Source organism: Anser cygnoides, chromosome 19 (genome assembly GCF_040182565.1).
Source record: "Anser cygnoides isolate HZ-2024a breed goose chromosome 19, Taihu_goose_T2T_genome, whole genome shotgun sequence".
Lineage (NCBI taxonomy): Eukaryota > Metazoa > Chordata > Aves > Anseriformes > Anatidae > Anser > Anser cygnoides.
In genome coordinates this window covers 5,787,572-5,801,176 of record NC_089891.1, presented here as the reverse complement: position 1 = coordinate 5,801,176, position 13,605 = coordinate 5,787,572, and the positions used below count along the sequence as shown (strand labels likewise).

Below are 13,605 nucleotides of genomic sequence, written 5' to 3'. Positions count from 1 at the left end.
ATGGCTTGGGAAAGCCAGGTTATGTCTGCAGGGACATCAATTTATATCTGATCTTGAAGTTGCACTCTGGGAATTCTAATCTGAGCAGTTCCTTGCTAACTGCTTCCCTCACACACACTCCTGCTTAGTCTCCTCTTTGTCTTTTTCAGGCCAAACTTCCACGGGGGATCCACCAAGTGAGACCCCACCTGCAAAACATAGACAACGTGCCTTTGCTGGTGCCCCTCTTCACAGACTGCACCCCAGAAAGTGAGTAGCACAAAGCCTGGGTCTGTCCTCCTACCATGCACGGATACATTCCCCATCCCTGTGCTCTGGCTTATCTGGCTGTAGACATGGGTCAAGGGAAAGGGATACAGTCCAGAAATGCAGAAGGGCATTTTGGTATTAACGACCCGCTATTGCTACCTGCGGGGAGGCAATCTTGACTTCAGTACAACTGTTCCTTAGCTACAGAATTGGGCTAAGAGCCACTCCATTTTCAATTTGCATTCATAAGAGACAAAGGCACAAAACATCCACAATGCCTGTTATTAAGTGTTATCAGTGTGCCAGGAGACTTTGATCTCTGCTTGCAACCCTCGCTTCCTTATATAACTCAGAAGTCACTTCCCAGAAGTATTTTTCTCTGGCAGTTGCTGTTCGCACCTTCTGCTGCTTTGCAGAGCTTTTGATTGCAGAGAGCAAAAATGACAAAATTTCTCTCTGAGAAACACTATTTTAGCTAAATGGGCTGAGTACTTAGCTGGGTAATACCTGTCCAGCCTCCAGTAAAAGTGCTAAGAATCATTACGATTTGGCATTTTAGGCACCTCTGGGCACAGCTTACAGGATTGCCAGTGAGAACCAGCTACAAACCAGTCTGCCTGGGTATTCAGTGCCCAGTAAATTTCCTTTGGCTGACAGAGGTGACACTTCCCCACTCCATCCAACCCCTTGCTGTGCTGCAGATCCGGGTACACCAGTCATTTGGATAAATTGTTTACACAGGAATCTGCAGAGAGTGGTGTTTTGTTTGTTGTTTTTTTTTTTGCCTTGACTATTCTAGAAAACTCAAATATCCAGAGCGCTGTGCACAGGGCTACAGAACAAAAATTGGATCAAACAGCAGCTTTGATTTAGAGCCCTCAGGAGGATGTTAATGAAAAGATTGATGAGAGTTAGAGGTCAGGCTGGGAGTGGAGGAAGAGGGGCTGGCTCTGAACAGGGCTAAGCGTGGCACTGCTTTTGGAGTACTTTGTTTTATTTCCTTTGTTCCTTCAGACTTGGAACAGCAGCAAGGTGCTGCTGAGAAGAATTAGAAAGTGTATTTTTTTCAGATTTGAATTACTCAACTAAGTTTAATTTCTGCTGTTTTCTACCAAGACCATTTGTTGCTGAAGCCATCTGTGTTACATGCCCAGGGTATACCTAGAGCTCTGGTCTGAAAGAGACATGCTAGAGGTGCAGATCTCTGGGTCACAATTCTGCAGATCACAGCTCAGCCTGCAGAAGGCAGGTACACAGGGCACTTGGACTGCAATTAATTAGCAATCTGATTGTGCCCTCTGACTACACGTCTGAGGAATACCAACTGGGGTCATTTTAAAGGATGACTGCTTGCTATCCAGACTGGAAAGCATACGTGAAGCCTGTGAACATAGCGATAATGCACTGTGCTTCTCCTTCCATCCCCTTGCAGCCATGTGTGAGATGATCAAGATCATGCAGGAATACGGGGAGGTGACTTGCTGTCTGGGGAGCTCTGCCAACCTGCGGAACAGCTGCCTCTTCCTGCAGAGTGATATCAGGTGGGGCAGGATCCAGTCTTCCAGCTGCCTTTGCCTTGGTGTGCCCAGCCATGGGACACAGCAGGCTTGGTGACCATGCAGGGGGATGCTCACAATTATTGTTAGTTGGGTGTGTAAGGGACATTTGGATGGTATTGGATGGGATTTATTTTTTTTTAAATGGAGTGATCACCTAGATCCCTTGACACACAGATTTCTCTACATCTTTGAAAGGAAGCTGTTACTCTTATATGCTAGAGTATTGTGCACCAACTGGAATTGCAGATGCTTCTTGTTTGGGCAAAATAATGGCAGTTCCCTACTGGATCAACCAGTTTGTTCACCTTGAGTCACACACCCAAATACGTTCAGTATTTATCTGGAAATAACGTCTGGGGAGATTGATCCTAAAGTCACATCCCAGCTCAGAACCTCTCTACGAGCGAGGCAGAGATGGCACAGCATGACTTTACAGGCTGGATTGCAGCGGAGCATGGTTTCTTCTCCGGGATGAGGTCCTTCCTTAACGCTCCTATGTTGTCCATGCAGTATAGCACTGGACCCTCTCTACCCATCCCGCTGCTCCTGGGAGACCTTTGGCTACGCCACCAGCACCACCATGACTCAGGCCTCTGATGAGCTCACCCCCCTGCAGCTTTCAGGGCAGCTCAACAGCCTGCCTTGCTCCATGTCCTTCCGCCAAGAAGAGAGTACCAGCATCATCAGGCTTATAGAGCAGGTGAGCCAGGCACGCCCCCCCTCCTAGTTCTCTCTCTTGCCCACACCCCTCTGCCTGCAGCTCATGAGGAGCAAAGCCAGGAGCCCATGCAAGCATTCTTGTTGAGCTGCCCACAGTAGGTTTGCTTGGGTCTCCTGTCCTTTGCTCAGGAAACACAAAAGAAATTCTTCCTGCCTGCTCCTAGCAGTGCAAGGTGTAGGGGATGTTGGGAACGGTACCCTGTTGCACCAGGGCACAAATATCAACTGGGTTAAGTATAAACTCACAGCAATCCCTGCCTGGAAAATAACAGTACTAGAGAGAAGTGTTACCCCAGAAAATCCAGGTTTAAACAAACTTACCCCTCGGTTAAATTCTGCCCTTCCATCTCAACCTCTGTATCTAAGCAAGAGACCTTCCCCTTTTGCTTACACCATGTCCAGATGCTCTCCCCTCCCACTTCCCCCACAGGCCACATGTTCTGCCCCTGCCTGCCAATAATTGCTCTTGGCTGATAACTGCTCCCATCAGCGAGGGCTCTGAGGGTTTGTGCTTCCTTCCAGGCACGGCACGCAACATATGGGATCCGCAAGTGTTTCCTCTTCTTGCTGCAGTGCCAGCTGACCTTGGTTGTCATTCAGGTGAGTCCAGCCTGGCTGTGGACAGCATTTATGTCACAGGACGGGAGTGCTAGCAAGGATAATGGGTGGCTGAAGTGGGGCAGCCTTGCAAGGGGCACAGTGGCCCTCAATCAGGTTTACATAGCGTGTTTGGGAAAGTTACAGATAGGGACTATGAGATCCCAGCCTACATTGCCCCTTCTCCCTGACCCTCCTATAGAGGTTTCTCTCAGATCCCTTTTTCCCTGGAGAAAAGCAACCCTGTTCCAGCACCTTGAAACACTTGGAGGGGCTGTGCAGCAGCAGCCTCCTTACCAGCTCATCCCAGTGTTTGGGGGGAGGATGGTGGCAGCCGGGGTAACAGCACCGTCCTACACTGCTCATGGTCTTCACTCTGGATTGTTCCCATCCAGTTCCTCTCCTGCCTGGTACAGCTGCCCCCCATCCTCAGTACCACGGACATCGTGTGGCTCTCCTGTTTCTGCTACCCACTCCTCAGGTGAGTCTGTCAGGCAGGGGGGAATCTCCTGCCCACAGGATACACAGACCAGTCCCCCAGCCTCACTGTGGCCATGATAAAAGGAAGCTGACATCGCTCACAGCATGCTAAGGAGGCTGCAAGGGTTATTTTAAGCACCTGCTTTGACAAAGTGCTTGGAAACACAGATAGGATCATTTGTGTACTGCTGTTAGCCCTGCCTGCTGTCTGAGAGCTGCTATGATCTTGTTTGAGCCTCCAGCTGAGAATCATTTTCTGATTTTGACACTGTTTCACTGGCTGGGGTGTGATGGAGAGCACAGGGTGGCAGGCAGAGGTCGATATATACCATAGGTAGATTCTCCCCATCACGCAGTTGGAAGTTACCTCTCCCTGTCTACGCTTGCCATACATGAGAACTTGTACAGCATACGCTTCAGGGAGTGGGATACAAGCGCAGCTCAAGCAGTGGTCAGATAAGTGCCAGTGCTCCAGTCAGAGGAGGTTCTTTGGCTTCAAATGTTAGCCCAGAAAGCAGATGTGGTGCCTGAACTTGTCAGTAAAAGACTAACTTCCCTTTCTCCAGCATCTCACTCCTGGGCAAGCCTCCCCACAGCTCCATCATGACCATGGCAACAGGAAAAAATTTGACTTCCATTCCTAAAAAGGTAGGTAGCCCATCTGATAAGAATTGTTCATCCTTTCTTCTCTTCTACTTTGTCCCCATGTTGGTGCATAGCTGAGGCCCTGTGCTAACATGGCTTCCCACCTCCCTTGGTAAACTCTGATCCGTGGCACGAGCCACCCTAGCCAAATCTTGTCATGGTCACGAAGGGAATCCCTTAGTACCAGTATGCCTGCAGGACAGGTCCACAGCACAACATCCCAAATCCGTACTGCAGCCTCTGATGGTTCACGTTGGGGAGGCTGGGCCGGTGACATGCCCATGTCACTCTCCTGCCTCTCCCTTATCCACAGACTCAGCACTACTTCCTGTTCTGCTTCCTGCTGAAATTCAGCCTGACCATCTGTTCGTGCCTCATCTGCTTCGGGTTCACGCTGCATGAGTCCTGCAAAGAGGTGAACACTACCAGCCTCAATCTCACAGCCTGCTCCTCCATCATGCTGCACAGGTGAGGAACCGAGCCTGGCACAAGCCGATGCCCTGCGGTGCCTGTTGCTCCTGCCGCTCCCAGGTGGAGCTGACCCCCCTCTAACAAGCTTCACACTCTTGCATGAGCTGGCTGTAATGGCTGTGCAGAAGGCTGGGTGCTCTCCCTAGCCTGGAGGATTGCACCTTTGGGACAAAGCCTGGCCTTGCTCAGTCATCCCCTGGTACCAGGGCAGCCCATTTTTCTGCTGAGAAGAGACTCCAAGCTCACATCTGGTTTGCTCAGCTACCAGAGAGAGGCAGGGCTCTGGTGGAAATGGGTCAGACAGTGAGTCCTTACTGTCCCTGACTTCTTCCCTCTGTCCTCTCATTTACTAGCAATGCTGGTGGTGCTCCTGACTGGTTTGGGACATTTTCCAATGCTCTTCTTGTAGCCCAGAAGCTCACAGCTGGCCTGATTGTTTTACACACAGGTGAGTCTGCTTGCAGCACTCAGCACCCACACCCCAGCTCTGGGGGAAAACTTGGATTTGTTTCTTTCTGTGCCCCTCATTACGCCAGAGGGCACAAACTTCATTAGAAATGGAGGCTTTGTTGGTCTTCTGACATAAAGCCCCTTGTCTTACTATACATTGCCCTAACAAAGTAAAAACAGCACCTCTGGAGCTGATTCTACCTCTTACCTGCCTGGCGAAGCGCTGGTTCCCTTCCTGTCTCACCAAAAGGGCAGCCTCCATCTTTGCCTTCGTGCAAACCAACTAGCAGTAGCCTGCAGCTCTGCAGAAACATTCCTTGCCTTAAAAGTTCCTCCGTTCCTGCTGCCATGTTATGAAGCACCCCCTTGAGCTGGAAGGCTTTTTATCCCCTCTGGAGGGGAGGGGAGCCAGGCTCTGGCCAACCCTCATCACCTGCGCATGGTTGCTGAGCAGAGCAGCTCCAGCTGCTCTCATGTAACCTTAACGGGCCTCTGCTCCCTTTCCACCACGTCAGGTGGTGGCGTGCCTTGGTGCCCAGAAGAACATTACATGTTGAGATGTGTAGGGTGCCCAGGTCAACAGGTATGCCTCCTGATTTGAGGGGCAGCAGTTCTGATGAGAGGCAGTGTGCATTACTTCAGCACAGCGGGCTGAGAACAAACCCCAGTGTGCCTGCAGTGAGCAATGCTGGGCACTATTGCTACCGTGGCCCCGCTTTGCATATTTGGGGACTTGGATTTGCTATGGGGAGTCTGGTCTGGAAGGACTTGGAATGAAAGTTTGGTTTCAGGAACATAAGCCTCGTATCCCTTTGGAGCAATAGCTGTTGGTGTATATTGTAAAGCGGTGTATCTACGTGTGATGCTAAATAACCCCCTGCTCTATCTGTACCTGCAGTTTTCATATCCATCACCCACGTCCATCGCACCAAGCCACTGTGGAAGAAGAGCCCCCTCTCCAACCGGTGGTGGACGCTCACTGTGGCTGTCGTGTGAGTATCCCCGGGCCCTGATGCGGCGCTCGGCAGTGCGGAGGGGAGGAGGGCTGTAGGTCCTCCAGCACCAGTTTGCTGGCGCTGAGGAAAACGATAATGCATGGCAAGGGCATTATTGAACCTCACACAGGTGAAGCATCCCTGTTGTAAAGTCAGGGGCGGTACGTCTGGGCCTGAGCCCTGATCTGCAGATCCTGGGAAGCGTGTTCGCTCTGCTGAGATCTGCTATGTCTGTCTATTATCTTAGATTGCTGGGGCAAGTGGCGCAGACTGTTCTGGACCTGAAACTCTGGGAAAATCTCAGTTCTCCATTGACCTTTAACTACGTTTCCATCTCCCCCGTCTCATGGCTCCTGGGTTTTCTTTCCTTGATCCTCGTGGTTATCATCAATGAGATTGTCAAGCTGCACGAAATCAGGTATGGGGGTGGTAGGGAAGATGGAGACAAAGGGCGGGAGCCTCACTGCAGCCTGGCCTTGAGCTGCAGAGAAATAATGCACAGGGAACAGGGTGGGGAATAAAAAGGAAAAGATGATTGCATTGTGTAAATCACCTGGCTATTGTGTGCAAGCTCATGTTCCACCTCTCTGGGAGGAAGCGCAGGGGAGGAAAGAGGGTCAGGGGAGGGCAGGGGCAGTGATTGGGAGCAGGAAGGGAGACCGAAATTTCCTTATCTCCCTCCAATGAGGAGGAGACAGCCAAGGTCTGTGAAATACCAGTACGGCTTGGAGAGGGCTGTTCTCTCCATCTTGTCCCAGGAGGACAGGGAGGCATTGAATCACAGTGGAGGAAATACGTCTTCCCACAGTGCCTGAACTGTGGGACTCATTTTCACGGGAAGTGGCCGAAGCCAAGAATTTGTAGCAGGCAAAGTGACTGGCTGTTCTAGCACAGGGAGCAGCCAGAGCTGGGAGTTAACGCTAATGAGCATGGATTGAGGAAAGGGGGCTGGTGAGGAAAGGCAGTGGGGGTTACAGGGAACCTTGATGGGGACAGAGCCCTCATCTCTGTTCCTGGGAGGGGTTTCTGGGCCTTTCTCCGCTGCATCTGGTGGCCTTGGATATAGGACTTGGCTGGATGTGGTAGGTGTGAGACGATGGATTGCTCTCTGGATTTGATTCTCCTCTCAGGGTGCCAGAGGGCCCAGGTGAGGGGCTTCTCTGCTTCTCAGGGCTCAGGAACCAGAGTGGGGCAGCTTTACCTGCCTTTCGCCGCTCCACATACTGACTCTGCTCTCTCCTGTCTCCTCCAGGGTCCGGGTGCGTTACCAGAAGAGGCAGAAGTTGCAGTTTGAAACAAAGCTGGGGATGAATTCTCCATTTTAAAACCTGCCAACTTGAGTTCCCTGGGGCCAGGGGCAGACAGACACATCCTGCGCTGGGAGAGCGGCTGCACCAAAGGCTCAGGGAGTTTCTTTCACACATGCAAACCAGACGGCCTCCTTGCAAAACTGCATCAGCACCTTCCTTCCTGGGGGCCCCAGGCAGGGCACTGCCGTCAGGATCCCCCAGCAGGTATGCAGCCCCTCCCTGGCCTGCCAGGGTGCTCTTGAGGGAGCCTGCAAGCTCTGGTGGCTGTTCAGGCTGCTCTTCCTTATTTATTTATTACTAGAGGTTTTTGTTAGTATCATGGTGATGCTGAATTCAAGTGACTCCTCCCCTCTGTGTGAGCAGATGGGTTTCCTTGACCTGGCAGGAAAATCTGGGGCCAGAAGGGGAGGCGTAGGGCTGCTGAGGCCAGAGATTTTTATTGAAACCCATTTTTTTCCTTCTCTGCCTGCTTTCCTGGATGATGTGCATGTGCATGCTTGCGCGTGCCCTCACCTACCTCCGTCAGCCATCTCTCCTGCACCTCCAGGAGCGCTAGGTGCCAGGTGAGGGCTGGAGCTCACATTCCCAAAGGGACGCTGGAAGGGGTCTTTGGCACCACGCTGGAAAAGCCCCACGATGGCCAGCTTGTGCCAGGCCTGCCCTCTAGCGTTGTTGCTGTAGCCACGTGCCAGCTGCCGAGTACTTCAAGAGAAGGATGAGACAGGGCTTTAAGGAAAACTGTCTGCATTTGACCCTGCTTCCAAGGTGCACAGGGAATCAGGAGGACAGCTCTGCCTGCTTGCATGGCCCAGCTTCCTCCAGCCCTGCTGATCCAGCCCGTGTATGCTTTAACAGCCCCCAGAGAGGTAGGGTTGTAACTGTCCTCATTTTTGTGATTTGAATTGCTGTTCTGCTTCAGTAAAATGCCTGCTTGAGAAGGCCACGGCAATATTTGTAGCTACAAAGAAAACCTAAGACCTGCCTACCTCTGCCGTGGAGGGAGGGAGATGTCTTTCCATCTGCATCTTGCAGCTGTGACTAACACGGAGCTGGTGGACGGCTCCTTTCCCAGCCCGGGACCCTGCTGCACCCAGTACCTGCTCTCCAGGGCACAGGGAAGCCCCCCTCGTCATGCCTTTCTGTGCTAGTGTTCGGAACTCTCCCCTTCATGCTTCTGCCCTCCTAGCTGTTACCTGTTTTTCTGGAGGTCCCTTCTTCCTTTGACCTTTCACTGAGGGCTCTGTAACCCACGGTTTGCCCCAGTGCAGCACACGTGCTCCTGTACAGACCCCAGCTGTACTGGGAACACTGGTGCTGTTGAGGGCTGACGCTTGGGGGCCAAACAGGAGCGCACAGGCTTGGCTACCAGAATATTTGCAGCTCGTGGGAGATGCTGACTCTCTCCCTAGTTTTAAAAACTGGCTAAACCTGACAAATCCTGGCACTGTTTTTGCTTCCCATATTAACACTAAATACACGGCTGTTGTTTCCCTTTGGTGTCCGAGGCTAAGAAGTGGCTGCTGGGCCTTCCTGGCAGGCAGGGAGCTGGACGGGAACCCCAGCCCTACCTGCTGCTCCACCTTGTCTTCCTTCCATTTCAGCAAACGCAGGGAGGACGCACACTGCGTGTCTAAGCAATACCCTTCTCGCTGTGGGTCTGGTAGGAGCGTGGAGCAGGGGTAGGGCCGGTCTCTGTGCTCTGGGGACAGAGGGGGGCTGCTGGAGGGGGCCAGGTGCGGCTGTCTGGAGACCTGGGCCCTGTTTCTACAGCTGGAGAGCAGCCGTTTGGGCTCTGCTGCTGGCAGGGCTGCGTGGGGGGAGCCAGGCAGGGTTGGGAGCCAGGTGCTCACTGGGGAAAGGCAGGGCTGCCCTCCTGCAACGCAGCAATACCAGGCCAGTCCTGCTGGCAGTGGGTCTGCTCACCTCTGCCAGCTGGGCTGAGCTCTTCCCTCGCTCCTTACAGGTCCGCAGGGCTGCCTGGCTCAGGGAGAACATGCTGCATTTCTCAGTCGCACTTAACTCACTGCGTGCCAGCTGCAGATCTGTTATCGCTGGCACTTGAGAAACCAGCTTGTCTTTCTGATGCCAGGGTTAGCTGGCAAGTGGGACACGATCTCCTCCGTGGCCAAGCTGAGCTGCAGCCAGCGGCAGCGCCAAGCCGCTCACTGCTATCCCCGCAGGGCAGCTTTCCCCCTGACCTAGCTCTTGCTTTGTGCCACTTAACTGTTGTAGGTGATAAAAGGCAGCAGCTACCAGGGCTTCCTGCTGGCCACACCTTCCTCTAGAGGAGGCAACTCCAAGGTTTCCTTCTCTGGGTGATCACAAACGTTTATTTTCCTGCACCCTCCTTCCTGTGTTAGACTTGGAGGGAGCCAAGGCGTAGGAACAGAGCCTTTTGGATGGTCTCGCCATTGCCACCCTTCCCTCCGCCAGTGAGGCACCTGAGGACCAGGGTGAACGGCTTCAGTAAGAAGTTTCCTACATCGAGATGTTTTTAAATGGTGTATATTTTATATTAAAATTTTTGGGATGTATGTAAAAATATTTGATTTGTATTAAAACTTGTATAAAAAAAAAAGAAGCAAACCCTAACCCGCACACATCCACTGTATGAACGGCAATAAACGACTGTCTTGGTAACACGCCCCGTGAGAGTGGGAGGGAGTTTGCACCCAGCAGAGCGAGGAGGTAAAAATGTGTTTGTTGGTCATGGCACAGGTAACGGGGCTCACCTCTGGGGCAGCAGCACAGCCTGAGAGCTGGATTCTGGAATCTGATCCTGGTGCTTTCTGCCAGTTTCTGCCCAGCATTGGGCAAATGTGCAGCCCTGCAGGCCCCTGCCCACAGAGTAACTTCTCACTCACCTCCTGCCTCCCTGATCCCAGGCACAGCGCGTGTGGTTGCTCTGATGGTCGCTGCCGACTGCTTCGGTTGCGGTGGGCGGCGCGTTGGAGCCTCGGGATGAAGGCTCGGGGGTGAGCTGCCACAGGCACTGGGAGCACTGGAGAAAAACAGCGGCGAGACGAGGAGGCCTGGGCTGCTAGTCCCGAGCAAAGCAGGACCCAAAGCTGGGCAGAGGGGCATGGAAGGCAGTGCTGGTCCCCAGCACGCTCACCACACGTTACTGTGACAGTAAGGCTCAGACTGAGCATTAACCTCACTAGAGGCGACAGCAGAACTCTTACCAGGGAGATTATCTGAGGAAACTCAGATCTTAAGCGCTCAAGGGGCAGGATAAAGCTGATCCTCGGTGAACTTCAGACAGAGCAGGAGACAAGCTCGTATGATTTGACACGAAGGAGACAACTAGGCAGAACTATCAAAAGGGTAAAATACGCCCCACTGTTTAATAGAATTTAGTCTTAATGGATGTTAGTGGAAAACAAAACACATGATCAACACAAACAGAGCAGATGGTTTAAAATCTGTTGTCAGTCTGGTGATTACGTGGGCTATTTTTTCCCCTCACTGTCTTGCTGCACGGAGCAGGTGCAGCCAGGGTCAGTTAGTCCCAGTTGCAGTGTACATAACTTACACACCATACAGTAGCTTCAAAATAGAGATCTAGAGCTTAAAAAATAGGCATTCTTCTGCAAAACAAATGTTTAATTCCCTTATTGACAATGAGAGCAGCGTGATGTTGCCCTCAGGTGGCTCAGACAGCGACAGCTCCACCCCAGTGTCCTCTTATCCCTGACCCTAGAGTACAAGACTTGCAGTTCTGGTTAGTAAATATATATAATAAATCACATTTAAAATATATACATTGGCCTTTAAAAAAACATTTACAGTTTTATCAACATTGGAAAAAAATAACTGGGTTTGCCCCAGATTGACTTGTGAGAATAAAAATCAGTTTTAAAAGGTTTCTGCAAACCTTTTGTTAAAGTGCCACTGGTTGGAGCTATTTTAAAAAGTCAGGTCCATGGCGTAGCACTTGCCTGTCGGACACGGTCATTTAAATACACGCAATGTGATGTATAAAACAGAGCAACCAACTGGCCAGGATAGAGGTGTCTTAATCGCCTCAAACTGACCTCAAGTCCCAGCCAATGATTTTATTTTCTTTTTTTTTCAGGGATTTTTCATCTGTGCTTTTCAGCCCAAAGCCAGGCTGGCGCCTCCCACCGGCTGGGCCCGTGGCACAGCCGCTGCTGGTGAGCCCTGGGGACCCGTCCAGGCGGGCTCTGCTCCTTTCTCAGTGCAGGGAGCAAGGGGCTGCGAGCAGGCGAAGTCAGTCACAAACTCCCCAAAGGGCTGGGGAGCGCCCGCCTCTTTGGCCACCTTCTCCCTTTCCAGTTTGGTTTTGTGCGGGTCATTTTTTTTAAAAAGGGTAAGGGTTGGATTTCTTTTTTTCCCTTCGTCTGGAATTTTTGTAACAAATGGCACTTCAGTACAATCTTAGGTTCCCTTCTGGTGCTCTGATGCTTTCATTTGCTTGGCATGCCGAGTGCAAGCCAAGTTCGGGGCTCTTGGACATATTTAGACATGCACTACTAAACAGATCCTGCTAGAGAAATCTGTCTTCAAGCTATGCAGCCGTTCCTACTGCTTGGATGCAATGAGCTATCACTGCTGTTCCCCTGCTGCAGCCACGGGGCTGTGACTGCATCCAGCGCGTATTTACAGTAGCTGTTGCTGAGCTGAACTCACCCCGTGGATGCGGGGTCACCTCTCCCGCTGGGTTTTAGTGCTGCGAGGAAGCATCGTGCGCGGTCCCAAACGCTGCCACCGCCTAGCGACGTTCAGGGCTGGGTTTGTGCCAGCACCTCCCTGCAGGGAGGGGCAGTGGGAAAAGGGGGCCACCCCCCAAAAAAAAGGGAAATAGGGGAGGGGAAAAAAAAACACACAAAAACCAAAAACCCCACTAACCACTCTGCTGCTTCTTCCCTGGAAGCACTGGGGCTGGCAGTTTGTGCAGGCACAGTGTCAGCAGAGGGCAGCCTCCGTATAGCAGCGCGATCCAGCTGGACGCACGGACACACAGCCGTGTGCGGCCTTCGGCGCTGCGCAGCCATCCTGCGAGGACCCTGCAGGACCTCGGCGCTGCAGGAGGGTGCAGGTAGCCCCCCGCGTCCCGCAGCTCTGCAGGCTGTGCCAGCCCCCTCCTGAGGGGCTGTGGGTCCCACCGAGGGATTTCGATCCGCTCAGATTACACGCTGCCTGACGCTGATGCGTTTGGAAAAGCAACAAAAAAAGCAGGAAGGTTCCTTCTCACTCCGTAAGCTGCCAAATCGCAACAAGCCCTGTCTTCTTTTAGCTGCTGTCAGGCCCTGCCGGGGCTGGGATCTGCTCAGTAAATAGCCAGCTCCGTGGCGGCTGCCCAGGGAGGTCTTTCCTTTGACACATTGTTGGCAGGGGATAAATAATAAGAGGCAGGACTCGGCAATGCAGTGTGGAAAGAAAAAGGTCCCTTGTGGAGGCTCCTCAGCGCTGTGCGAGGGAGCGAGGGCTTCTCCGCGGCCTCCGGGACCACATGCGCAGCCCCTCTGGGCTCCCCTCCTGCTGCCAGTCTGGTGGGAAACGCCTGACCCCCGCGGCTGTGCCGGAGCGTGTGACACGGAGCCGGGTGGCTCTGGGGCCGGTGACACGGGGCGGGTGAGGAGGGGCAGCCACGTTCCCGGCCACGGTGCAAAGTGCAGGGAGGGAGGCGGCTGGAGAGACCTGGAGGCACCAAGCGGTGCTGGATCCACTCTCCCCCCATCACGACGGGCACTGGCAGAGCAGCTGGAGGCGGGGAAGGGAAGGAGGGAGCAAGCCTCAGTCCAGCATTGCATCCAGCTGGTCGGCCAGATCATCGAACATGTTGCTGATGTCCTCCAGGATGTTCTTGGCCGAGTGCACGGCCCCGGGGGGGCTGGGGAGGGAAGGGAGAGATGGTTAAATGCTGCCCCAATGCTTGAGGTGCCTTTGGGCAGGGGCAGGCAGGCGGGACCCAACCCTCCCGGTCACAGCTGGGCTGGAGCACGCGCATCCTGGTGGGTCGCGGGCACGTGGTGGCCGCGTGCAGGTGGCTGCAGCCCGTGCTCGGTCCTTGGGGCTGCCTGGGAACCCGCTGCTGCCTGCCAGGGCTGGAGGCCCCCAGCCCTTTGCCTGCCCCCGCTGGGGGCTCCCCAGTTCCACTCCCCA

The 13,605-nt window shown here is 53.1% G+C and overlaps 2 protein-coding genes across 12 annotated transcripts in view; one reads left to right on the top strand and one right to left on the bottom strand.

Moving 5' to 3' along the window:
• The window catches only part of TMEM94 (transmembrane protein 94), a 50,479-nt gene extending 40,411 nt beyond the window's left edge, over nucleotides 1–10,068 (top strand). For all 5 annotated transcript variants that reach the window (XM_048064185.2, XM_048064184.2, XM_013178989.3 and 2 more), the window contains 11 exons: nucleotides 150–249; nucleotides 1,682–1,790; nucleotides 2,319–2,508; nucleotides 3,051–3,128; nucleotides 3,521–3,606; nucleotides 4,172–4,253; nucleotides 4,564–4,718; nucleotides 5,075–5,169; nucleotides 6,070–6,163; nucleotides 6,414–6,584; nucleotides 7,419–10,068. In XM_048064185.2, the coding sequence (XP_047920142.1) occupies nucleotides 150–249; nucleotides 1,682–1,790; nucleotides 2,319–2,508; nucleotides 3,051–3,128; nucleotides 3,521–3,606; nucleotides 4,172–4,253; nucleotides 4,564–4,718; nucleotides 5,075–5,169; nucleotides 6,070–6,163; nucleotides 6,414–6,584; nucleotides 7,419–7,491 (1,233 nt within the window). In that variant the 3' untranslated portion in view covers nucleotides 7,492–10,068. The remainder of the gene's footprint in view (nucleotides 1–149; nucleotides 250–1,681; nucleotides 1,791–2,318; nucleotides 2,509–3,050; nucleotides 3,129–3,520; nucleotides 3,607–4,171; nucleotides 4,254–4,563; nucleotides 4,719–5,074; nucleotides 5,170–6,069; nucleotides 6,164–6,413; nucleotides 6,585–7,418) is intronic.
• Nucleotides 10,069–10,793: 725 nt separating this feature from the next.
• The window catches only part of CASKIN2 (CASK interacting protein 2), a 79,929-nt gene continuing 77,117 nt past the window's right edge, over nucleotides 10,794–13,605 (bottom strand). For all 7 annotated transcript variants that reach the window (XM_048064178.2, XM_066979921.1, XM_066979918.1 and 4 more), the window contains one exon: nucleotides 10,794–13,333. In XM_048064178.2, coding sequence (XP_047920135.2) covers nucleotides 13,237–13,333 — 97 coding nt within the window. In that variant the 3' untranslated portion in view covers nucleotides 10,794–13,236. The remainder of the gene's footprint in view (nucleotides 13,334–13,605) is intronic.